The 27,652-nt window shown below is 40.0% G+C and overlaps 1 protein-coding gene across 2 annotated transcripts in view; it reads right to left on the reverse strand.

Annotated features, from left to right (window-relative positions):
* LOC129168461 (adenosine kinase-like) overlaps positions 1-27,652 on the reverse strand; it is a 142,808-nt gene that overhangs the window by 73,173 nt on the left and 41,983 nt on the right. For both annotated transcript variants that reach the window (XM_054753769.1, XM_054753778.1), the window contains exons 5-6: positions 13,803-13,975; positions 7,830-7,938 (exon numbers count right to left, since the gene is read on the reverse strand). In XM_054753769.1, coding sequence (XP_054609744.1) covers positions 7,830-7,938; positions 13,803-13,975 — 282 coding nt within the window. The remainder of the gene's footprint in view (positions 1-7,829; positions 7,939-13,802; positions 13,976-27,652) is intronic.

A 27,652-nucleotide genomic window follows, 5' to 3' on the forward strand; every position in this document is an offset into this window, starting at 1 on the left:
CACATCCTCTAGCCTACCCCCCTGTTTGACGACAAAGATGAGGGACTAAACTCAGCCATGAAGTCTGAGGTCGTTTGTGGTCGTTCGTCACTGCTGCCAAAATGTTTGCGCGCTAAACCGTTTTATTCGGACTGCGTTCAAATTTTCTGTGATTGGAGCCATACTTGAGATCTCAACATGGGCCAAAAATGCTGTCCCTTGCTGACCTTTTTTTTATTTTTTAAGTAGAATGTGGCAGCTTTACATACCTTAATGCGATAAAGCAAACGGATGGATGCAGGTAATTTTTTTTTTACATTTTGAATTCGATCAGTTAAGTATGAAATACATTTTTTTAAAAGGCAAAACAATGAAAATAAACGCACCCTGAAACTTTTATTGCAGTTTTATCTGAACGGAATGTCTTACCACTGCATTCTGTCCGTTGCTAGTTGTTCTCATGCTCTCATTGCAGGGGGAAAGCTGAGATTCAGCCTCAGGCACAGTATGCAAAGAAGACAGTGTGTGTGTGTGCGTGCGTGTGTGCGTGTGTGTGTGTGTGTGTGGTGGTGGGGTGAGGAGTTTTGGAGGTGAGGAGGTGATGATCTGCAGTATTGGCACCGCTAGCAGTTCGCCAGCCTGCTAGCACCCTAAAGTGGCACACACACACACGCACACACGCACACACACACCCACACACACACACACAGTTACTCTTGCCAGCCCCTGCAGTTAGTGGCCCAAACAAAAAAAGCAAAGGCAATGTGAAGTGCTAAATAGCTAACTAGCAAGGAGGTGAGTCTCCAAACTCCTATTGTGTCCTCATGTTGACCTTGAGCATCCTCTCGTTCCTCGCCCGCCCTTGCTCCACTGCACCACTCTGCAAGCCCCCCTCCTTCCCTTGCTTCTCCGTCCTTCCACATAGCTTGGGAAGGATCACGAGTCAAAATGCAGCCAAGGAAGGAAGAGGGGAAAAAAATGGTGGGTGGTTTTGGGGTTGAAGAGAAATGTAGAGCGGAGGGAAAACTGGCAGCCCCCCCTATCCCCACCCGCTCCCCTCCACCACCATCCACCACCTCCCTTTTGTCTGCAGGCTATCAGTTACAGTCCCGCTTGAAATTGAATCCCCACCGCATTTACATGCCAAGTTTGACTTCTGGCAAGCCTTATTAAATAGATTTGTAAATCATTTCATCTTCATTTACAATCGCTCCTCAAGCGAGTAGGCGGTGTTTTGTTTTGTGTGCAAGCTGTCCAATAAATCTTTTTTTGGGGGTCACTAAAAAGCCTCCTTCTCAACAAGCGGTACGGTTCACTTCAGTTCTGTGTGCTTCGTAAACGGTCACAAAACGTTTCGGTACGCTTGTAGAAGCTTGTCCGACATGTGTCCGTCATCTTCAGTAAAAGGACAGAGCTGACTGAGCTGAAGAAACCCCCCCCAAAATACTCGAGGAAAAGTTATTTGTTGACTTGGCTAGTTACATTCTTACGATGTCAGGGTGTTTACGAATGTACTGGCAAGTTGCCTATCATGACATGAAAAACACCTGGAATTGTCGTTTTGGATGTAATATTGCGCAAGGTGAAAGTTGGACCTAGCATACGCGATGTACAAGAATTCTTTATGTTGACAAACATCTTGAATGATTAGTCTCTCGGGATACAAGGTTGGCATGATAGCAACGTACATGGGAAGTTGCGTGACCTAATCGGACTTGCATTCAACACAAGTCTGTGCCATGCTAGCTGGAAGATGATGCAACGCTGAGCCTGGAGCGGGTCGAGTTCTAACTTAAGCTATCAGGGCTAGCTCTGGCTAGCTAGTTCGACTGTTAAAATTAAATTAAAGTAATGTAATGTCAATCCACAACGGTCATTTGTAACGGCGTCTATTTTTTCCAACCCCGAGCTATTCCTTGTATTGTTAATTTTTCTGTGAATATTAAAGGAAAACTTCACTTTTTTGGGATTTTGCCCATCATCCACAATCCTTATGTGATACATGAACATTTGGCATTTGGAAGTGGAGCGTTGTTGGTGGTTTTTGCAGGCTACATAGGCTGAAAAGGTGCATCCTATTACATGCCTTCTTGGTTGCCTCTTTGTAGCTGTTTTTATATCTTTAGAACGCACAAAAAAGAGACGTGTGTTCATGTCTCACATAAGGATTGTGGATGATGGGCAAAATTCCAAAAGAAGTACAGTTTTCCTTTAATGAGGAAAACTTATATATATTTTTTAATTCTTTTTATATGATAATAAATATGCATATATATATATATATATATATATATATATATATATATATATATATATATATTATAAATAGTACTATTGTTATTCACAATAATATATATAGCATATATTTATGAAATAAGATAAAAAATGATAACAACTAATCATTCATACTATAATGCAATACAAGAGCTGTATTATTAGCTCTTGTATTGCATTATAGTATACCTAATGATGTGCCCAATACTTATATATATAAGTATAATTAATTATATATAATTATGGTAATTAATAATAATGTAATATATAATATAAACAATAAAATTCATATATATCATTTATATATGTTTATGTATTATAATTTATAGTGTATATATATTAAAGAATATAGATATATGTAATATTAATAATAAATATATAATTCTACAAATGTAGAACAATGTAATGTAAATGTACGTATATAAATACATATAAAATAGATTAAAGTAGCAATAATAAAAAATACAGCTGTAATATCATGTGTGTGTGCCTAATAAAGTGTTGCATGAGTTTGCAGTACATCCAGATATTGCTTTTATCCAGCTAAAACTCCATTTGATGTCCATACAGTGTATGTTGTAATATTCTAGCAGCATCTGAGCATGAAATGCGTCTGTAATACACCATTATAGGAAATATATTCTTTCATGTATCATGCTTATTTTGTGTAAGCATGACTTCCATTAGGGCTGACATATTTCGGTGCGTTATGACATAACTATATCGCTTTGCATCTCGTTGCTGCTACAACAACATGTGCAATAATCACACACACACACACACACACACACACACACACACACAGTATTACACTGAGGAGTTGCATCTGCATTAGTTTAGCACAGGGCAATATTATTGATCAGTTTTGCTTTTCGACCACGCGCATGGAAGCACTTACACATTGGCACGGGGCTGCGCTTTTGTTATTGGGGAATCTTTTGTTGTTTGTTATTGCCAGCGCCGTAATGTGAGCCACAAGGGAGCGAAAAATGCTTTAATCCATTGCATCTTGGTAATGGTCTCCTGGGTATGTGGTGGTGTGTGCGTGGGGGGGGGGCATGTTTTGGTCCCTGGCGGGCCTCCAGGCTGTTGTCCACATCACTGTATGACATGGTAAAAACAGTAACAAGCTCACCCCGGATGACTGTGTGCATCTGCTCCACTGGAAACAAGTCTGTTCTGGTCCTATTTTTTCAACTTGACTATGTGAGGCGCCTTTTCTTCAGTTATTCACCAGCGCTACCTGCTTGAATAATGTTCCCGGCCACCATTTGTGCAAGTTCGCCGGCTTTAATTGAATAGACTGAGTAATTATTGGTCAAGTAATACTGAGCTGGGAAAATAAATAGCCACTTTGCGGCAGCGGATTGTGCCTGATGGCCGTGTGTTGATAGTCTCACCAGGGAGGAGTGGAAACCTGCTTTAGTGGCTAAGTGTCTAATTAAGATTCACACGACGGGACGCTTTCGGATGGCGTGTCTCTCCCGGGCAAAAAAAAAAAAAAGATGGCGAGGCCAGTTGAAAGTGGAGCGCCACAGAACTGGGCTGCATAAATATCAGATCGAATCATCAGAGATGGAATACCTCAGCCGGTAGCATGGGAACCTTTCACCCTCGCCCACAAACACATTATAATGGGACTGTCTGTGCAGCCGTACAGTAGATGGTATCGTAACTCTGCTAACTGGGCATCTGTTCATCAATATCGTGAGATCAATTATCTTTCAAATCAGCCACTTACATGGAGCCCAGGAAACTATTTCATTTTATTTTTTTAAATCACCCGTGTATGTTATGAAACCTACATCCAACAAATCAATAACTTCATGTTCTGTTGTTAAATAAGCGTCTGTGTAGGCTCTCAGTCGTACAGGACGAAGAGCTTCGTCAGCGAACTAATAAGTGCTGGTAGCCTAGGCCTTAAATACAGTAAGAGTGGGCGGAATTGGTGTGCCAACACCCTCCTTCTATTGGTTCCTTGCACTAAGCCTGGGCGGAGTAGTGGTATAACTCTCCTGCTATTAACACCTCCGATCAAAGGGAAGTGTAGCTCCCTGTCGTTGGGTATGAACGACTCTGATACTGGCTCATTAGCATCTATTGTTCTGGCTCGGCCCTGGCCTCAATCTAGTGGTCCTCAATCAGCAGTACAGCTAAACCTTAAAGCAACCAATCACTCTTTTGAGGACAGCGAGGTAAAGATTTTGGCCAAAGAAAACAGATGGTTTGAAAGAGGAGTAAAGGAAGCTATTTTTGTCAAACAACAGAACCCATCATTGAATCGGAATGGTGGTTTGAGGTTTAATTTGGACCCTGTGTTCAGCAGGTTACTGAGACCAAAACCCACAGCTCTTAGTCTTGCAAATGAGGTGAAGCCAGGGCCGAGCCAGAACAATAGATGCTAACGAGCCAGTATCAGAGTCGTTCATACCCAACGACAGGGAGCTACACTTCCCTTTTATCGGAGGTGCTAATAGCAGGAGAGGATTAGACCACTACTCCGCCCAGGCTTAGTGTAAGGAACCAATAGGAGGAGGGTGCTGGCACACCAATTCCGCCCACTCTTACTGTATTTAAGGCCTAGGCTACCAGCACTTATTAGTTCGCTGACAAAGCTCTTCGGATGAGGAGCGAAACGTCCGACACCTTCTTCACAGAAGTACAGATGACGTCTCAAGAAGCCTTTCCCTCGTTGTTAAATAATGTTTAAAAACATGGAATAATGTCGCACATTTCTCGTGACGCGAACCAAAAGGCTTTGTTTTACCATCCACGCACAAGCACTGAGTCGGTGTTGTTGACAATGTCTTAACTTCATCACAGTTGAAGTGAGAGACACCATTTTTGGCCCATGTTGAGCTCTTGAGTGTTGTTAGAAACACACAAAATTTGAACGCAATCCAAATAAAAGTGAGAGCTGTGATCAGTACACAAAAAATGTCAGAAACGGTGGATGAACAAGTATGAACTAGGATGACTGAGAATGATTTTTAGAGGCCAATTAGGTGTGTTCCTGATCAAAAAAATGGCCAATCTGTGGTAGAATCCAATCACATCGCATTACAATTGGGATTTGTTTACCCCCCGAGTTGCATTGTTAAGTGTACACATGTCGAAATATGGGCTTCTACCGTTGGCTGACAGCTGTGCTCAGGTTTGGTGAGCAGATTGTGCCTCATTGGCAGAGGTGATGGTCTCCTCCATGCATCCTTGGCTTATTTCTGACCATCTGCGCCCGCTAAATAGCCTTTTCAGAGTCAAATTGTCTACGGGGCTGCGTAACCGGAATGTTTACTACTTAAACGTTGCTATTCCGCGCCATGGGTTCATTTAAACGATGCACTACATGACAAATGGGGGAGGGGCCAAGAAAAACAAGCCAGTGATGATGCTGCTGCAGTGTGTGGAGGATAAAAGATCCGAGGAGGGAGGGTGGCATTGAGTGGAAGGACGAAACTAACTGGCCCACATCATCCCCAACAACTGGAGTCACTCCAATTCTGATATGAGACGGCAATCAAACACCCCTAAAACATGTAATAATGGCACTGAAATGCACCGCCACTGCTTTTCTTCCCCCTCTCCACTCCTTTGTTATTGCTCTTTGTGCAATGATTTGCCTAAGGAGCCACACATTTCCTAGCAACCAGCCTGCCACCCAACATTTGGCAGGAGTTCAACATTCTCTCTCTCTTTGTGAGGGGGAAATGGCTGCACTGCACTACTCTGCATCCTCCACCAGCCACAATGATGATGATGATGATGATGATGATGAGCCTTTCATGCAAGCACACCAGCCAACAGCATCAGTGGTATATTTAAAAAACAACAGACATGCAAATGACATGCTACCATGGGCATGTAGTCATGAACTGGGTCATTCGAGTGATTGTGTTGTGACAAAGAGGCCTCGCCAGGAACACTGAGAACCCGGCGCTGACAAAACACCCATGTGTGAACCCCCCGCCCCCTTCACACTGAAATCCCACGGAAGCTTACCCACTAACAAAAAAACGTGTTTGGCAATTTGCAGAGGAAGTGCCGCGCTTGCTAAAGCACCAAAGTAGGCTCCAAAGTGGGACCATACAAAAACTATAACCTTTTTTTGTGCCAAAATTCCAAAAAATTCAAAAATAATTAAATAGGTAATTAATTGATTGATTAATTACATTAATTTTAACTGTTGTCAAAATGTAAAATAATGTATTACATTATCCATCAATTGATACAATTGTGAAATATAATCTTAAATAATTCCATTGATTAATATTTTTTTTTCATGACAAACAAATTAATTAACTCATTCAATCCCAGCCATTTTTCAAAAGACAACCTGTTCAGTACCGGCCACTTAAGACGATTTTGACAGATTTTTCAAGGCACACAGAATATTGTGATCTATGGCTTTATAAACATCTACCAAAGATTAGACTCTCGTCTTTCGTCAGACAAAAAAGCTTGTTTTGCGCGCGCGTACACGTGCGCGTTAAAATTTCCCTACAATGCGTAACCTTCTGCACGCTACACTCCTCCATGCTCTTCCACTTCCTCCTTGCTGTCGAGTGTGTTTTTTTACATGAATGTGTTTTTTTAATGAAATTTTAATGACTTAAAACTGCTCTAACAGTGAAATCTTTTAGTGTGCAGTTGTGTCATCACCTCTTTTTGCCTCTCGCGCAAAAGAAAAAAGTAAAAGACGTATAAATACATCTTGGAGATGTATAAATTTGTCTTTGGGATCGGGCGTTCGGTTTTATAAAAGAGTATAAATATATGTCTTTGGTATTGAATAAGTTAATGGAAAAATTAATTGTTAAAAAAACATGTTTTTACTAATTACTGTATAGTTATGTATGTTTTTATTTATATGTTTTATATTTATGTTTTATATTTTTTAATTTATTAGAATTATTATATATTTATGGGGTGTCACAAGACACTCAAGACGATATACTCGACTGGGTCTATGAGAATGAGTTGAGACAAGATTTTAACATTACTTTTACAAAAAGCATAATGAAAAAATACAAACAATATTTGACAATATATTGCAATCTACTTATTTACTTTCTACAAAGTGTCTTTGAATACAACCTCTCATTGGTTATAATAACACCGTTACTTTGTGATTCGAACATCAAAAAGGTATAGGTAAATAGATTTAGACGTGTGGCAACTGTTAAGTTGCAAATGATTAATCATGATTAATTCATTTGAAAACTGATCTGATTACAAATTGTAATAATTTGACAGCCTTGCTAGGGGGAGTACATTACTATTTTACGGCTGTCGCCTTGGGTGAGTTACGACCTGTGGTAACGACGCCTGGAATTCGGAATTCTCGTTCCGACGTGCAATGAAGGCCAATATGTTGACCAGCAGTAATTAGCCCAAAGAGAGAAATGTGAGCAGCCCAAAGCTGTTGCATGATCCATTTTGCACACTAGCTAGCAGCACCTGCTGCCCTCATGTTGAATGGAGGCATTATATGCATAGTAGCATCCTTACCCACAAAATAGCTTGAATGAATAGATGGGTGAGGGTGGGATAACATTTTGTCCTACGATGCCACTTACCGCTATATAATAGACCTTGGCTTTGGTCACCAGCTCCCAGTTGGTGTCCAGGTCCAGGTGTTTTTCCTTCTTGTAGCAGTTGGCTGCAGCCAGGTTAGCGACCAGGGACCTGCCCAGACACAGGCCATAAATCTTTTTAGGTCTGCTTGGCATCCGCCAGTTTCTCTTTCTCGCTCAAAAAAAGGCTTATTAGGCAAAAGGTAGCTAGTACAAAGTGCAAATGACATTAGTGGCGTCCGCATATGTAATACAGATGTCCTATACAGCGAGTATTCAAATAGTCAAAGTTCATTCGGTCAGATTTAATGTATCATTTTGATTTATAACTTATATGCTGAAAAAGTGTGTGTACTCCTGATATACATGCACAACATACATAAATACTCATAGTTATAAATATTGGAGGTATAGTATGTATATGTATATATATATATAAAAAAAACACACATATACATATATATATATATATACATATATACATACATATACATATATATATATATATATATATATATATATATATAGCTGTGTGTACTGTCATGTCACGGGAAAGTCAAATTTCTGGTCCCATCATGTTGCAAAAAATAAATGTATAAAACACAATCAAATTGTTTCAGATGCGAATACTTGACCCCCCGAAAGATCCAGATGGATGTTCAAGAGGGGCGTCCTCATTTTGTCTTCTATATTATATATATATATATATATATATATATATATATATATATATATATATATATATACTGTACATACATACTATACCTCCTATATTTATAACTATGAGTATTTATGTATGTTGTGCACGTATATCAGGAGTATATTTGGGTCTTAATGAGGTTTTAAGTAGCGCTACAATATGCAAAAACAAGAAGGGGGAGTGAGTAGTGATTGAAAACAACAATTACCGTAAACTGAAATAGGCTGTTTATCAGCTGATCAAAAATTTAAGACCATCGCTCAAAAAATTAAAAAAAACTCTCCAAACCAGAACAAAAATGTTCTCAGTAGGACTCAGTAATGAGTAGCTCCACCGTTCTTGTTCATCACTTCAAAAATGCATGCTTTTTGGGGTGTACCACTTGACTTTTTTGTTCCATAATGTTCAAGATCTTTCAAAAAATGTAGAATGACTGATTTACTGCTCCCAACCTCAGCAGCAATGGCACGCTGCGAGAGGCCTTGCTTATGCAGCTCCACAATCCCACCACGTTGAAAAAGAGAAAGCTTCTTAGCTTTACCATCAGGAGGGCATGACAGTGGGAATGCCTGGCAGAAAATGAACATTTTGAGAAGATTTTGGCTATTATAGCCTGTGGTCTTAAACTTTTGATCAACTGATAAACAGACTATTTCAGTTTAATTGTTGTTTTCAATAAATTACTTTTTCAAAATGCTTTTTTTCTCACTCCCCCTTCTTGTTTTTGCATATTGTAGCTATACACTATACCTCCTATATTTATAACTATGAGTATTTATGTATGTTGTGCATGTGTATCAGGAGTGCACGCACTTTTTCAGTTAAGTTATAAATCAAAATGATCCATTAAATCTGACCGAATCAACTTTGAAACTACTCTACTAAATGCTAATGATTAGTATTTCATTTTCACAGTCTCAAAGTAGGAATCAAAAGCACAGTAGAGGGTGCATGTTTTGACACATTTCCACCCTTTTGCGCGCAGTGGCTCAGGGGTAGAAGAGCTAGCTTGTGTAATGTTTGTACAGCAATAACCTCAGAGCCATCATGTTAACACAAAAAGCGATTTTGTCGGTGCAGGGTGTGGAGGGGACATCACAAAATGAACACTTGAGTTGTGAGAGGTGGTGTTTTTTTGGGTGAGGGGTGTGTGTGTAAAGAGAGGCAGGTGGCATTATCTTAACGCAGGCCATTAAAGCTGTCTCTTTATGAGTGCCTATCAAATTGAGTGCCACAATCATGGCTACTTAGAGTGGGGGGGAGGGAATTGTCAGAGCAGGTGCTGCCTGCAACACAAACAGGGTCTCGCTTTTTCGAACACGATTTTTTGAAAGAGACGCCTCGTGATGCGTGGTAGAACAGCAGCAGCACAAAACTTGGGAGGATTTTGCATTTAACTTTAACACCCGGGCACCTTATCTACATTCTGGTACAGTAGGTGGCACCTTAACGTTGGTTGCGACCCCCCATAAACAAAAAGAAGAAGAAGAAGAAGATGTCTACATCCGGTCGCCTATTTTTCGGCAGTCAGTGTTAGATGGATAGAATACAACTTTATTCATCTCCAAGAGAACAACACCGCATTGGAAGTTTTCTTTTGTTTATTGTATCTGTATTTCTATTTATTCATGCATAGCATACGTGGGCGGATATGACGTGTATGCCTGTGGCGCTAAGTACATTGTGTACGTTTGACTCCATAAGAACCACGGTACAATGGGACCAGGGATACCACGGTCCACCATCATAGTGTGTCCCGGGGGATGCAGGTATGTGTCAACAATGCGATCGCTGCACAAATACATCCCCTCTTTTAAATATTACATTTCCCTTTTGTTTTCATTCAACATAACAGGCTTTGCAATCTTGGCGGTGTATCTATGGTGTTAATTGAATAATCCAACAGTGTTTTACATTTGATTTTATTATAAATTGTGCTTGTTGTTGCTCAAACTGCAGTGTGTGCATGCATACCCAGCTCCACTCAACCGAGTGACAGGGATAGCAAACGCCGAGAAAGGTGGCTTCTCTGTGTTTTTTAATTGTTTCCTGAACTTTTTTTTGCCGTTATGATGGACTATCTTAGTAATAGCGTTTTCCCAAATACATATTTACACGATTAGTAGTAGTTCTGAAGTATATGAGATTACAAAATGACCTCATATTAGCCGCACTGCTGTATAAGCCGCAGGGTTCAAAGTTTGAAAAACAAGTAGCAGCTCAGACACCGGAAATTACAGTCAGTAATTAATTATCGTCCCAGTCCTAGTGCCCTAGTGTTTTTCTTCTGAACGAGAAATCCTGTCACATTTAATCTTAGGAGATCTTGTGACACCCCTAATAAGTACTGTAGGGTTATAAAACAAGTTGACAACTCTCAACGGGTAATTAACATTAACAAATATGAATAACAAAGTTCAATTGTGGGTTCTATTCCAGATTGCGAGGAACTTAAAATATATTAGTTAAGCGCCAAAATAGAGATTATTATTTCTTATTTGGTATATTTATTTTTTAAATTTCATTAATACAAGTAAATCATTTTGAAAAATCCTGAAAATTGCAGCATGTGCATCGAGGGCCCACTACTGTCAAAGAAATAAAAAAAAAATAAACAATATAAATTGTAATATAATGAAAATTTAATGGAAAAATAAGACAAATTATTTGAGTTTTCTACTCAAATAACTTTTGAGTATTTTTGAGTATTTGCATACTTTTTTTTGCATGATTTTATGTGACAAAACACTAAAGTTTACACATGACACAGTTTGTATACATTTATATATATATATATTTTTTTTAGCAAATTCCCATAAAATATTTTCCAATATATTTCTTAACAAACTGTACAGAAATACTTTAATATTTCAGTAACTTTATTTGAACAAGAACAACTAAAAACAAAACGTGTTTTTGCAAGAATTTAGTGGAAAAATCAGACAAAAAGTATGACGGACTATTTCGTGTGCAGTGAGCCTTGAAAAAACATCACACAAAATGTATTATTATTGTTGTTGTTGTTATTACTATTTACATATATAAGTAGTTACGACATGTTTTGAAAAAATAATACAAACATTCCAAAACTAAGCAAAGCAAAATGTGTTTTTTCCAACTCCCTCCTAAGTTCTGTTGAGAACAGGAAGCTAGGCATATTAATATGAATGACATGATATGACTCATTGGAACACGTCAAATGTTGTGCTTCAACAACCTCCACAGTGACGAGAAGCTGAACCGAGGGTTTCACGTGAAGGTTTATCAGAGCGAGAAAGGGTTGCGACACTCGAAAGCTCTCAGACCTTGAAAGTCATCACCCTTTCCCGATGTGTGACCTTTCCTGCAGCCTCTGTCTGTGAAACACCTGTAAGAAATATTACATAGCCTGTCTCCCGGAACATGCCATGTGACCTTTTGAGATGTCAACAGCTCAGTTCCAACAAGCCTGCTAAGACCACCTAGTGGGGGAAGCAGTAGCGGCGTGCTACCGACTGACAGATTGACAACTGAGGCAGCCACAGAGGAGGAAAGTACTGGCTTGGCACAATTGCTCAAACAGCCAACCTGTTGTACCATGTGTTTGCTCCAATTATCACGATACCTGCACCACAGAAACAACTAGAAAGAGTCCAAATAATACAGGAAATGTAGTTAACGCAGTGTTGTATGAGTGCAGCGCAGTGTGAGTGTGCCCTAAGATCAACTGAACTTGGCCATAACATTAAGCACATTTAAAATCGGTCTTGATGTGAAATGTTGCTCTTCCAGGAAAACTGCACATTTTTTAAAATTTTGCCCATCATCCACAATCCTTATGTGAAACATGAACACATATGTTGTTGTCTTTTCTGGACGTTTTAAAGATACAAAACCAGATAAAGCCATCTCATTACTGCACGCATGGGACATACTTATTCTTCCTATAAAGTCATCTGAAAACGTCTCCAAAAAGCGCCAACAACGCTCTATTTACATATCATGTGACATGCACATTAACCAAGCTACAGCGACATTGTTATTATTAACATTGTTACGCCGATGGAGCTACATTACTGGCATACTGACACTGGTTAGCCATACCACACCGGTTAGATACTAGCGGCTAGCAACTAGCTTCACCACAGACTCACCGAAGTGTGTCAGTGTCGCGCTCACAACGCCTCAGACAAAAGGTAAGGCTACATATTTGAGATGCGCCACGGCTGCTGTTTTTATTTCTCAGTTTGGAAAAGTTAACGGTAGGTGTAGGCATTTGTTTCTACGACGTTGCTACGTGAAATCAATGCGGGGAGCAAAGGAGCTCCGGTAATGCTTCGAATGGCCGAAATACACAAAATACTGCAAGTATTACATGTTATCATGAATGTACCTGTTACTACATGGTCACAGCATGTAAATAAAATCATAAAACCTTGTTGGAGGTGTTTCGAGGTGTTTTAATCGCGGTCTTTTTAGGCGGCATAGAAGTATTCCATTATGTGCACTATTGAGCTATCTTTTATATCTTTAAACAGCACAGAAAAGAGAAAGATGTGTTCATGTCTCACATAAGGATTGTAAATGATGGGCAAATTTTGTGCAGTTTTCCTTGAAAGATTTCATTTCGTTTGGATTGACACAATCAGAGGGGTATTGCAAGCTTTATTTGTCAGCAGAATTATACAAAAATGGTTAAATTCAACAAAAAACATTTTTAGGGTTAAATCCAACGTTTTTTTTAAAGATATTCATTTTTTAAATACACTTGTAAACTTAAAAAAAATATATTATTAAATTGGGCTTAACAGTAAAATTCAATCACATACAGGTATTGCTTCATTAGTTGCCTGGTAATAGATAATCGTGCTTGTTTGTTAGCAGTATTATGCTAAAAATAATAATAATAATAAATATATGATTAAAAATATATATTTTTACATTATTTTTATTATTTTTTTAACTTAAATTTTTAAAGATTTTTTTTAGATGTGCTTTAAAAAAAAACCTTTTCATCTTTTTTTGAATAAAAGGAATTGGGATTTGATTTTAATGACAAGATAGAGGTGCTGTATAGATCGTGTACAGCACTGCCAAGTGGCGACAGACAGAATTATTGATGAATCTCTTGTATTGGGCGTCATTTACATTGGAAAGGTGAGAGCACTATTGGTCCTGATGGTGCCCACTAGCAAGCTATGAGAGATGTTGAAGTCTTCTTTTACAGCAGAGGGGACCAAAATGAAGGATGAAGCCTAACTTTGGGTTGTTAAAGGTCACCGGGGTACGCAACCCACCTGTTGTCGCCTGTGATGCAGGCCGCACAGGTGCCGGTGGGCTGCTCGCTTTGTTCATAGTAGCGGGCATCCACGTGGGCTTCCTCTGCCTTCTTCTTCAGGATCTCCCCGAAGTGGTCGGTGCCGATGCAGCCGAAGAAGGTCGCCATCTTGTGGGGCTTCTGGATCATCCACTAGGAGAAGACAAAAACAGTAAAAGAAGAGAAATTACAGCAAGTTTGTTTGAAGGGCTGGAAGGGAACCACAACACGCCACCAGTCGTAAACAAGTTGACTCCAGTGCGCACACAGAGGCACTGCTGTTGTCCTGCCTCGCTGCCGCTTGCTAAAAGCACGCTCATCTCCTTATTTACACAAGCCCTATAAGTCAAGGCTTCATCCACCTCCAGCACACAAACAGCCACTCTGAGCCAGTGTCCCTGCCCAAAACCGCTCTGTGGACATTTTTTTTGTTAAAGATTTCAGCCTTTTTTCAAATTAAGAAATTAGCAAATTAGGAATCAGAACTAAATAGTACACATTCTAGAGGGATGTGTCAAAATTTGTCATCAGGATTAATGCGTAATGCACAAATTCATGTAATTTTGCAAGGTTAGGATTGTAATTTACGAGATTTTTTTAATTTTGCACTGAACAGGAAGTCAGTGTGTTTCAATGCTGTGTACCTAGGCAGCAGTTAACAATACGACAACACAGGTCGCCATAAACGGGGCAATTTTTGACAAAAATGACACCGTAGGGTCTGCATTTTTATGTCGACAAAAGTGCTCGCGCATGTACATGATGCGAGAAACTGAACACAAAATGCAGTTTTTAAATGAAACTTTCTATCATTAAAGGAGAAAAAAAATCCAAACCTACATGGCCCTGTGTGAAACAGTGATGGCCCCCTGTTAAAACATAACATAACTGAGATTTATTGAGATCTATCAGTCTGGAAAAGGTTATGAAGCCATTTGTAAAGCTTTGGGACTCCAGCGAACCACAGTGAGAGCCATTATCCACAAATGGCAAAAACATGGAGTGGCCGGCCAACCAAAATTACCCCAAGAGCGCTGCAACTGCATTTTGTGTTCAGTTGTGTTGTCATTGATTAATATTTAAATTTGTTTGATGATCTGAAACATTTAAGTGTGACAAACATGCAAAAAAAGAAGAAATCAGGAAGGAGGCAAACACTTTTTCACACCACTGTATGTCAACATTGACTTAAGCTGGCACTTGATAAGCTAGTCGAAATTGACAAGTTGTCGACATAAACGTGACCAACTTCAGCGAGTTCCACTGTATTGTGTGACTAAAGAGGCATTTGTTTGAGGGGAAAAAAAAAGTCAGCATGATAGACGGATAAAGTAATTTGCGAGAAAAGGTCGGAATTTTGCGAGATTGTGTGAAATTAATTATTTTATTTATTTGTATTGATGTAATTTTCAATTATTTATTGTTTAAATTTCATTCTCATTTATTTATGTAATTTATTATTCATGTCATTTATTGTATTTTAGTAAATGTTATATAAATAATTATATCTAAATAAATATTATAGAAATAAATATTCTATAAATCCAATCAAATCCACACATGTACATTTTGACTTGTGACATGTGATTGGTGTGAATGCCACGACAGGCAGGGTGTCATCTCCACACAAAGTTACGTACACTTTGCTGACATAAACAAGCGTGCAAATTGGCGGCGAAAGCCAACAGAAGCAAGCTCTCCTTCTTCCTCTTCCTCCCACCCCCAACCTTTTCTAGCTGCAGGCACCTCGCACTTATCAAGGTCAGCATCTCGGGTACACGTCAAGTCCAATCGGATTCTGAGCTCCCCCACCACCACTCTCTCCATCCCATCCAAGGTTAGGCTGTAAATAAAGACAAGCGAGGCCCCGCTCAGGTGGGAATACATGATGGGCGGGCGGGCGGGCGGGCGGGCACCCCCCCCCCCCCCCCCCCCACCAACTCCCAGACCCGACCGACGTCCACCCACCCTCATCCCTGTGATGACAGCATGGTGAATCACAGCATCCTCCCCCATGACCGTCGGCTGTACTCTCACTGCCAACTCACTCAGCTTGTCATTTTACAGGGTCGTTAACAGGCGCACGTACACTAACATGAGGACACTGTGCACCCACGCAGAGAAAAGGCTGACAAACACACACACTCACACTTCAAGAGGCTTTGCAGGAAGCTTCTCTCCTACTTTAATAGATGAGATGGAGATCTTTATGAGTATCAAAGACAAATCTACCTGATCATTTCATTCCCGTCATAACGCCACCATGATGACAAAAAGCCACGTCCACTGACTGGGGACGGGGGGGGTTACCAAGGGGTCAACCAACCCCACGCCTGGTTATTCATGCTTCGTCACATCCCAATTATAGCGCAGTGCCTGGGGGCAGGACATTGGCGAATGTGCATCAAGACGATTCATTACCGAAGGGGTGGGGTGATGCTGGTGACATTCTTCTTAAAAAGTGCATGGTGAAAAAGGGAGGATGCCGGTCCCCCAGAGATGTCAAAGTTCCCATGACACACCACAGTAAAATATCTTGACGTACTTATCGAATAATGCGACGAACAAGGGGAGATAGGAAAACCCTGTGAATGTACTAAACAGACGTCGAAATACACTGTCGACCGCTTTTGTCGACATCAAATTTAAGATTTGAGATCATTTCTGTAAAAAAAGGGTCAGTTTATGTTGAAATGTGTTGTAGTATTGTTAGCTCCCTCATTATTGCAAAAGTGAGCATTAAAACGTGCACACAGTGACTTCCTGTTCCGTGCAAAGTAAGCTTAAAACAACAAAAGCATGGCAGTATTAACCTGGCTCCAGCATACCCGTGACCCTAGTGAGAATAAGCGGCATAGAAGATGATAAAATATACATTATTATTATTATAAAACAACACCTTGTACTCTCTGCAGTTGAGTAGAATAGTAAATAGGCAGGAGGGAAGGTGAGGGATCAGAAGCAAAACAAAACATTGCATGTTGCACAATTTAACCATCCAAGTGCAATGCCTTCCTTGCTTGAGTGTTCAAGATTTACACCGGAATCACTATAGCAGAAAGTCCAACATCACATAGTTTGGTCCACAGGCCAGTGTGTGGGAAATCCACAAGAAGCAGACAAAACAGGTGCACTCCCAGCTTGACCTCAAACCTCCTCTGCACCTTGCTTGCAAAGTGACGGCTGGTATACTTTCATAGAGGGAAGGGGAGCGAAGGGGGGGGGGCGCAAGGTCTGTTGGCCCATGGTTGCTGGTCCAAAAAAAAAAAAAAAGTAAAGATCCTGCTATCAGGTTACTAGTGTCTTTATGTCCTTTGTAGACAAAGAGCTTCGGCAGATGGAAATATCCACCACTCTCCGCTTACACAGCTCTCCAACGTCGGATGATTGCATAGGTAAGCAGAATATATATATATATATATATATATATATATATATATATATATATATATATATATATATATATATACACACACACACACACACATATATTTATATACACTGTATATACTGTATGTATTTTAAAAAAAGCTCTTATCTGCAGCCTGTCCTTGAGAGGGACGCCATTCAATCAGGCAGCTCTGTGCAGTAATGGCCCCTATCATTGCACTAATAGACTGCCAGCATGGATAACTTCCCTCCTGCTTTTCTGCTTAAAAGGGCCATTTATTAAATGAATTAAACAGGGGACATACATCAAGATGAAATACATACCGCTGTCGCAGAGACGGATGCCGGGCGGCAAGCAACAGTTTAGATGCAAAGATCACTTCCTTGTCAATGCGCCATCATTTCGCTGGTTCAAGCACAGTTGCACTTTTAAGTCCCATCATATTCGGGAGTTATGTATGTATGTATGTATGTTTTACTGATGTCTACTGTATAGCTTAAGCCAAATGGCCAGTGTCTACAGGACAAGATGATTCCACAATGAAGATGCAAACTTCCTTGTTATTGCACCATCACTTTGCTTGTTCAAGCACGATTGCACTTTTAAGTCCCGTCTTATCCCGGAGTTAAGTATGTTTACTGATGTCTATATGGCAAGACAAATCGACGGGGAAGATACAAACGTCCCTATTGTTGCACCATCATTTCGCTGGTTCAAGCACAGTTGCACATTTACGTCCTGGCTTATCCCAGAGTAAAGTACTGTGTGTTTACTGATGTCTATAGGGCAAGACAAATTGACGGTGAAGATACAAACTTCCCTGTCGTTGCACCATCATTTCACTGGTTCAAGCACGGTTGCTATTTTAAGTGCCATTATATCCCAAAGTTACGTATGTTTTACAGATGTCTGCAGGGCTAGAAGGAGCCCCTCATAACTGCCGCCCACCGTAACAAAACAACATCAAAAAAGTTTGGGATTTATCACCCCAATAACCTTCCAGATTCGTTCACCTGGTGCTGCTCGCCAGACAACGTTGGACGACGCAGCCATCCATCATTCACCCCTCCCCCAAACCACCATTCCACTCCCTGTGTGAGCAGCAAGTGATAAATTAGGAGCTGCATCGCCGTGAAAAATAAGGCAGTTATTACCAAACCATAAAGAATGGAATTCCTATCATCGCTTCACAAGATGCAATATTTCAAGCACGCAAAAATAAATCGCATTGTGTCGTATTTACGCTGGACTCCTGGTAAATAACGACACCCACTCGAGCAAAGCAAAGATCTTTGATTATTTGTCTATTCAAAGACAAACTATGGAAGAGCGTCATCTATAGACCCAGTCTTGGAAAAACAGCAAGCATCACAGAGCTTTGTCTTTAATGCGTTTTTCACTGAGAAATGAAGGAAAACAAAATGACGAAAAACGGCTTCACAAAACAGTTGGGTCCCAGCCTTTATCCAGATCTATCCTAAGTCTTATCCGAATCAGAGAGGTAGATTTTGCTTTTTTTTTTTTTTTTTGGGTTCGTGCCTGAATTTTACACCTGCAAAGACATGTTCAAATTTATGTACAGTGGTACCCAGTTAGTGCGTTTTTTGGTTAACATCCAAAATTATTGCTAAAATAGTTCCTTGGTTTGCATTCGCCTGCTTGGTTAGCATACAATATGGCGTGCAATTTGTTTACGCCACGATCTTAGATCACGTGCCCAAGACGAAATCTTGGGATACTTGCACGTGATCGCAAAATACATTGTGGACCATGGCCGTTTTTAGGGCCATTCTAGGGCCATTTTTAGGGCAAGAGCGTTTGTTTATATCAGAGTTGCTGCTGCCAGAGACAAAACACACAACATAAACACATGGACTGCACAAAAGAGAAAGGCGATGGAAAGTACCGAGACAAGACCTCTGAATTTTACAGCTTAAAGAGAAGACTGTCGTCATTTCAGAGGTATGTAAACAACACATGGCCACGCAGTGTCCCACCTCGGTGTGGTGCTGCTTGTATCTTGCTATCTGCTGGACAGATGTGTTTCCAACAAAATCTATTTTAAACCTGGAGTCAAGGGCCCTATGATTTCCGCGTTATGGAATCGCTGAATTGGCCAATAAAAATTAATTTACTGTTAAACATGGAATCTCGCGGAAATTGTCATAATGTGAATGAAATGCTGTCATTGTGAGGAGAGGAGCATTCGAGTGGGGAAGTATTTCCCCGGCGGGCCGACAAACACCAACCCGCACCCTCCCGAGCTAAACATGCCACATCTTGTCTAATTGTGTAAACAAAGTAAGGGTGTCATAAAAAATATTTTACATTAATAATGCAATTGGAATTGCATCCGTGACTACATCTTCCTTAATTACAAGCACAGGCATTACAGTTTGTTGAAGATTTTGTAGCAATGTGTGTAGAGGCTGACATCCTATTTTTCGGTTATTTGTCTCCATAAAATCTCTAGCTCTCAGGGTGAAGGTTAACTTTAACATTATTCTTTTATGTACTTTAAATTAGTCAAGTTTGACAGCAGCACTATGGTTTTTTTGGTGAACAAATTGTTTTTATATGTTTGTTGTGCTTTTTTTTTGTCCAAGGGTGTCCACTACAGGTAAAATGATGTTAAATGTTAATTTCTCCATTTCATACATCATGTTTGTGGCATTGTTTTTTTTAATGTAAAACTGTGCATGTTAAAAGCCTTTAACATACCTCGTAGATGCATAGATTTTTTTGTGGCATGAGTGCAGAAACAGTAAATAGAAAAGGATTGCCCTGCAAGCATAATCCCCCCCCCCCCCCCCCCCCCCCCTCAAAACTAGGTAAAAGTGATGTTAAATGTTCAGTTGCATTATTTTCTGCATGCAAAACTACAATTGTTGTCTATAAAATGTGTTTTGTGTTAAAATTTTTGGCTGTCGGGAACAGATTAATTGGATTTACATTATTTTCTATGGGAAAACTTGCCTTGGTTAGAGCCTGTTGTGGATTGAGTTGGACCTTCTGGAACAGATTAATGATGTTAACCAAGGCACCACTGTACTAGGATCTTAGTCATGGGCCGTGGGAGAACCCAGTATGTTGTGGTGCAGATCTAATATGGTAATTTGTCAGTTAAAAATGTATGAATCTTCCCAATAAATTTACTTTTTCCACCTTATCAGAGGCCTTTAGTTGAGTTATCAAAGTGGTTCTTTTAAAACCATTAGCATTCAGGAAGTAGAGTTAGGTGAGTCAGTCTTGGCCCACGTGTTCTTTAAGTTTTCCAGTATATTTCTCTAATGAGAGAATACACATGAATTAGCTCAAATTCATTATTTGGCAGGAGAACAGCCTTCCTGGCGCGAGGAACAATATCTAAATAGCAATCACATTATTCACTCGGGTTCCATTTAACTGGAGCGCATTGTCTTCCTCTTCTTGTGGCTCCCAAATGCGGCTGTCTAGAAAGTCACCGCATTAACATTATTGGCTCGGCGGGTGTTATATCTGGCAGGCACAACTCCATTTTGGGAGCGTTTGGAAATACTCAGCCTCTTCCCTTTTTTAACATGCAAAGCGCTAAATAGGTCAGTAATATTTCCATCACTCGAGTCGGGTTTGTAAAACACACACTCGACACAAGACCCCGAGCCGCAGCTTGGGCGGGTGCCAGCGCATTAATGGTAACCAGGCAGAGTCAGATGACATTGTTATTGCAGCCCTTCCCCAGGAAAGTGCGGGGAGCTGAAAATCTATATTTGATTTATAGCGCCATCTGAATTTATGTTCCGACCGTCTTCACAGGAGAAAGGGGGCCCTCGCATGATATGGTGCTCTGCAACAAACGGGGGGCTTCCCCCACAGTTGTGACCGCCAGGAATGTCCACCTGTAGGGGGATATAGCGTTACTATGTTGATTGGACCCGACTCAAGTCTGAGCTCTGTGAGAAATCTGGACAAATAAGCGTCTCTTTGTGGAAAAACGGGAAAGTGACAAGTTAGCTGAGGCACTTCTGCAAGCAAGAAGACACAAAAATGATATTAGGAAGTTGTCTGAGGAAAAAACCCTTACATTTTTGTAAAGTGTCAATAGAGAACTTTTGTAGACATGACCCAAAAATGCTTCATACTTTAACCTGAACATCACATCTATGAAGGGTAGAATTTAACAATGATTAGGATTTAGGACTGTTCAACCTTGGTAGGCATTATAACTATCGATTACGAACGATTACTGTACTACAGATTGGGATGAGTAAAGAAGAACTGATTCCATTTTGATTCCGCTCTGGATAAGGATGCAGATTCAACGACTTTTGTTAACCCTGCGAATGAGGCGTTTTTTTGTAATTTCCCTTATTTTAAGTTTTCCCATACAAAATAATGTAAATTCAATGAATCCGTTCCTGACACCCAAAAATTTTAACACAAAACAATGTTACAGACAATAATTGTAGTTTTACATGCAGAAAATAATGCAAACATAATTACAAATGACAAATGAATGGACAACTCAACATTTAAATGGATAGTTAGAATTTTTTGACATGAAGTTGTATGACATCCCCATCAGTAGTATAGTCCATCAATAGTGACTTACCCCCCACTTGGTCCCGTGAACCCAGTTCAAATTTAGGTGATGAGAAATGTAGTTGCTGTTAGTTCCTGGGGTTACTTAAGTAAAGAGCTTGGCTTCTCAAAACAATACGCGTTCAAAGGATTAATACATTTGCATGACAAAAATGCCTCCTCGAAATAAATCAGACCTCACAAATCCCTCGGCTTTACTTTCTCTAACGTCGTATTTACAGTATGCGCGCTCTCGACTGTCCATTGTTGTGTATGTGATGAAGATGCATCCGCTGCGAGCGTCGCAGCCATCTTGTTCACGTATGTGTTCCACAGCGCGGATGAAAATGCAAGCGCGCAATGTTACAATTTCACCCTGAGTCCACCCACGAATGAGGAGGGAGAGCTAGCAATTTTATGTATTGTGAAAATGCTCCGGGAGGCATCCTGACCAGATGCCCAAGCCACCTCATCTGGCTCCTCTCAATGCGAAGGAGCAGCAGTTCTACTCCGAGTTTCTCCCGGATGAGAGTGCTTCGGACCTTATCTCTAAGGGACAGCCCAGCCACCCTATGGAGAAAACTCATTTCGGCCGCTTGTACCCGTGATTTTGTCCTTTCATTCACTACCCAAAGCTCATAACCATAGGTGAGGGTAGGAACACAGATCGACCGGTAAATCTGGTCCAGACTGGGCATCTGGTTAGGATGCCTTTCGGACGCATCCCTGAGGAGGTGTTCAGGGCAAGTCCGACCAGTAGAAGGTCTTGGGGACATGTTGGAGAGACTATGTCTCTCAATTGGCCTGGGAACGCCTCGGGATCTACCGGGAAGAGCTGGAAGAAGTGGCCGAGGAGAGGGAAGTCTGGGATTCTCTGCAGTTCAGAGCAGCACCATATTCAGGCTTGAATTCTTACTTGCCGTGTAAGTTGTCAACCACGTGACCATCTACAGTCAAATTATGACACTTTGATGGTCAATGGCGAAGGCAGGAGGAGATGGCTAATGTACATCAAACCTTTTATTTGACATTTCCTGTCGCCACTGGGTGGCGCTGAGACAAATTCACGAAGTGAGCTATGCATAGCTTCAAGGTGTTCTCTTAATCATATGTACAAATTATGATGAAGTTCTGACCTTGTGGAGCAGAGTTACTTAAGTTTATAGTTTTGTTCAAAGGTCAAAGCAACGTTAAAATCAAATAATCAAAGTTTGTTGCCATGCCCTTGCCCACATCTTATGGACTAGCCTAAAAGGCTTTGCAATTTAACAATGCCCATCTGTCTATTGTCCATTGATTTTCATTTGGGCTCATTTGGTCAAATTCCCTAGGACTACTTTGTCGAAATACAAGCCTTGGTTTTCGCCCAAAAATCGCTGCTGGAGACCAAAATGGCTGACTTCCTGTTTGTTTTGGAACATGAGTTCTTGAGGCTTTTTTGTGTGTCCTGTTGTGTGCCCCTAATTCTCAAGTACCTTTCCATGACCCTAGCTTAAACCTCAAGACCCTTACCCTAGCTTTAACCCCAAAGCCTCAAGATGCTTGCCTTAACCAAAATCTTAAGACCCTAACAGGAGCCTTATCCCTAACTTCACAACCCTAAACTTAACCCTAACTCTAGCCCTCTCCCTAAAACCACTGCTTGATTGACTTATCTGCATTAGCTCCACAAGATAGTGAGCCAAGAAGCGAAACCTAATCCTACCCTTAATTCTCCCTTCAAAACTGTCACCCTATCACCTAACCTCGATACAATAATGCTAGCCCTAAATTCCATGCCGTGACCCTAATGCTAACCCTCCTCAAATCAAAAATCCTAGCACTAGCCCCAACTCTCCACAATTCTAGCCTGAACTGCAAGACCCTTACCCTAGCCTTAACCCCTAACCCTCAAGATTCTCAACCGAACCAAAATCTTAAGACCCTAACTGTAGCCTTATCCCTAACCATGACCCTAACCCTAGCCCTCTCTGTAACCCTAACCCCAGCCCGAATCCTTAACCACAAGACCCCAACCCCAAGACTGTAGTGCCAAATACTCAAGACTCTAAGAACCCCAAGGCCCTAGCTTCTAAGGCTCTTGGTAGTGGCTTAAGCCAATAAAATGATGTATTTGTGTTACATGGGGGTGTAGCCAGTGGACTGCAGTAAAAACAAGAGCAGCAGAGTGTTTTGAGTGTGTGCAATCCTGTGTAAAGCATACTGTATCATTATTATCATTGTTTTTGAGCAAAGTATTCTTACTGCAGCACCTCCTGTTGGCTTTGGCAGCTCCATTCATGGCGACTCACCGGCCAACCATACAACCATACACCGCTACAATAACAAGTGTTGCGGAAATCTATCCTAAAAGGTCAATAAACGTCAGTTAAAAAAAAAAAAAAGATGGGCGTAGAAGACAAACCAAAAGTGTGGATGAGTGTGGTCGGTGCAATTAAAGCTCAGGACTAACGAGCGTGGTTGTCAGCATAAGCAGTGTTTAAAGAGTCCCTGACATGATTTATCAATTTTGCTTGTAATATTTTATATACTGTTTGTAATTATGTTCTACATTGTTAGATTTTTGAAAGCAAATGGTAAATTCGCAAAAAATGACAAAATTACAAAATTTTAGGAAGGTTTAAGACAAAAATGTAAGACCAAGAGACAGATGGATGCCCACCTCGAGGTCTGTTCTTTGCAGTGATCATTTCACTGATGACTGCTATGAAGAAACACCTTTGCAAGAAGCATTTGGCTTGAAAGTACAGTATAAACACATTTTGAAAAAGGACGTTATTCCGCCGGTACACGGGAAAAAAAAGACATGAACAACGTCAAAATTGCCACAGAACAGAGTACGTCATGTCTTGTTTACATAATGACTTCTAGGGATGTGAACGATAAACCGATGTGCCCGCATATCCAGTTTGAGGAGATACCAATTCAGATGTTCCAGTAGAAGACCCCTGTATCAATAATAATCAGCCATAAATATTTAGATGAATCGATTGTGGAGACATGCACCGGATATTGCGAGAGAAGCAATCCGTTGACAGTGTCTTTTAAACAACGCGAGAGTCTGGGCCTCCGGCGAAAGGATTGTCGTGCATGTTCCATAACTTGCCATGGGAAGACGAGAAAGCTAGCTAGTGCTGGCTAGGACTGCCAGGTGTCGCCGATGAGCCCTCTGGAGATGTCATGGACCGATCAGTAGGCCTATCATCGAAACACCAATGAAGGAGGGTGCCTACCTGACGACCCAAATGAAATTTGAAACCCACGCCCCTTCCTGCCCTTACCCAAGGATAGGGTGTGGGAAGAAGGACGGAGGTTGAGTGACGACCCGGTCCGGCGGGACAGTGTTTGGTCCCAGGTCGGGCTCTCACTGCCAAGCTCATATCTGAAAATAAATAACCTTTTCCTCTGCATCTATAAAGGTCTACACGGAGGATCTGGGACCAAAATAAAGGGGACACTTTGATGGTTATTGTAAAATGTGACAGCGTATGTACTGACGCTACACAGCAAAGTCATTATTTCAACAATGCCATTGCTTTAATTTTTTATACATTAATCTGGTCCTTTGCTTGTTTTAGCACATTTTATTAGTAATTTTAAGCATTTTTTTTCAGTATTTTACCATATTTTGTTGGCATTTTAAGTCATTTTATCAATAAATTACCATATTTTATTTATGTTTTACTAGTAATTATACATGGCTGTATAGCACGTGTTTATTGATTATATGACATTGATCATTATTACCATAACCCTGCTAGGGACTTTAGGGACAGGTTTTAATGGAACACAATACAATTATTCTGCTAATTTCGATGCCAATTTATTGCTTTCCACACACTCCATTGCTGTCACCTCCAACTACCTTGATGTAGTTTTGAATATTATGCCTAACTTGCAATAATAATAATAATAATGATTATTCTATTGGCTGGTGTAATATCGAGGTCACAGCGTTCTCTACATGTGCATGCAGCGAGACCACGTTCTAATTAGCAGTGACGAGAAAACGACCAGGCAGCCTTTTTTTTTCTTTCTTTCTTTTTTTTTTTAAGAGAAAGAGAGAGAGCTGTCAAGAGAAATTGCTAACAGCTGCCAGCCACAGGACTCCAGAAAACGCCAAAGCAGCACTTTGTGACTGGCATGGGGAAGTTACACCCACTTTGGAATAACATGTTTGCCTCTGGTCAGGTGCCAAACGGGGAGGCTGCCAGCGTAGACGAAACCAGACGAGACACACTGATCACATCTCTCCGAAGAAATGAAGACATAAAAAAACCTGTGGAAAACAGTAATTAATTGTCTGAGGTGAAGCTCATACAGTAAACAGCAATTAGATGGAACATATGAAGCGTATCTAACAACTTACTGAAGACTTTTTGGCCCATCGTTTATTCACTTCATTGTTTGTTATTCCTGGTTTATGACATGTTAACCTGAATTTTTTTAATGAAGGCTGAAGTATTAAGTTGTAAGTATTAAATCATGCGTAAACCAAATTACATGAAATGTTTCCATCAAAGCTCAGAAGCTGTGGTTAATCCACATCTGCAAAGCAAATGTATTCAGGAATCATAATTAAAATGTATTTATTTAAGCCATCATTTTAAATTGTATATGTTCAAATTTAATGTATTGAAAAAAACGGTTATTTTTTTCTTTAACAAAAATATTTTTTGAAATATTTTACTTACATTTATATTTTAATAAATAAAAAATATTTAAATTGTTTTGAAAAAAACCTGCAATCGTTATTTTTTTAATATAAAAATATTTTGTTCCTAAAACTGTGTTTATTTAATGACATTTAATTAACTAATTTTAGTTTGCATTTTTATTTACCTTTAATTTCATTTTTTAACGCAATCGTCTTTAATTTTGAAATAAAATATTTATAAATAAAATGTGATTTATTTATTGAAATATAATAATTTCAATGTATTTACCTAAATGTATTTACTTTGTACATATTTAAAGTTTGTATGTATTTATATATTATATATATATATCATATTGTATATTAAATATATTAAATATATATAATATTATATATTAAATATAAATGATACAATATCCATCCATCCATTTTCTATACCGCTTCATCCTCATTAGGGTCGCGGGGGCATGCTGGAGCCTATCCCAGCTGACTTCGGGCGACAGGCGGGGTACACCCTGGACTGGTGGCCAGCTAATGGCAGGGCACATATAGACAAACAAGCATTCACACTCACATTCATACCTATGGACAATTTAGAGTCTCCAATTAACCTCACCTGCATGTTTTTGGGAATGTGGGAGGAAGCCGGAGTACCCGGAGAAATCCCACGCGCACACGGGGAGAACATGCAAACGCCACACAGAAATGCCCAGGGGAGAATCAAACCCAGGTCTTCCCGATCTCCAGGCTGTTCCTGTATTGGCCAATGTGCTAACCACTAGATTTATTTTTTCTCATAAAAATATTTGATTCAAAAACATTTCTCAATATATAACAATTTAAATGTATTTATTAACAACGTATTTGTTTAATAGTGTAAATAATTAGATTTCTCATTGGGTTAAATTTAAATAGCAGATGGAAAACAACTACATTCGTCATGTTTACTTTAATAAAAATAATGATGTATAAGCCGAACATAGATTTCTTTCATTATATTAAATATAATAAGTATGTCATTATTAGGCCTGTCATGATAATCGATAAATTGAAGGATAAAAAAAAAAACAAGTAGATAATTATCGCTCTTGATAAATGGACATGTGCATGTATGCGTGTTTCATCTGTTCGTCTCTCTGTGCCGCACAGGCTGGTTGACAAGAGGGTTCACTCTGCATCTGTCTGTGCGCATTGGTTCTATAGTGGAATGAACGGAGAGTGT

This window comes from Dunckerocampus dactyliophorus, chromosome 2 (assembly GCF_027744805.1).
Source record: "Dunckerocampus dactyliophorus isolate RoL2022-P2 chromosome 2, RoL_Ddac_1.1, whole genome shotgun sequence".
Classification (NCBI taxonomy): domain Eukaryota; kingdom Metazoa; phylum Chordata; class Actinopteri; order Syngnathiformes; family Syngnathidae; genus Dunckerocampus; species Dunckerocampus dactyliophorus.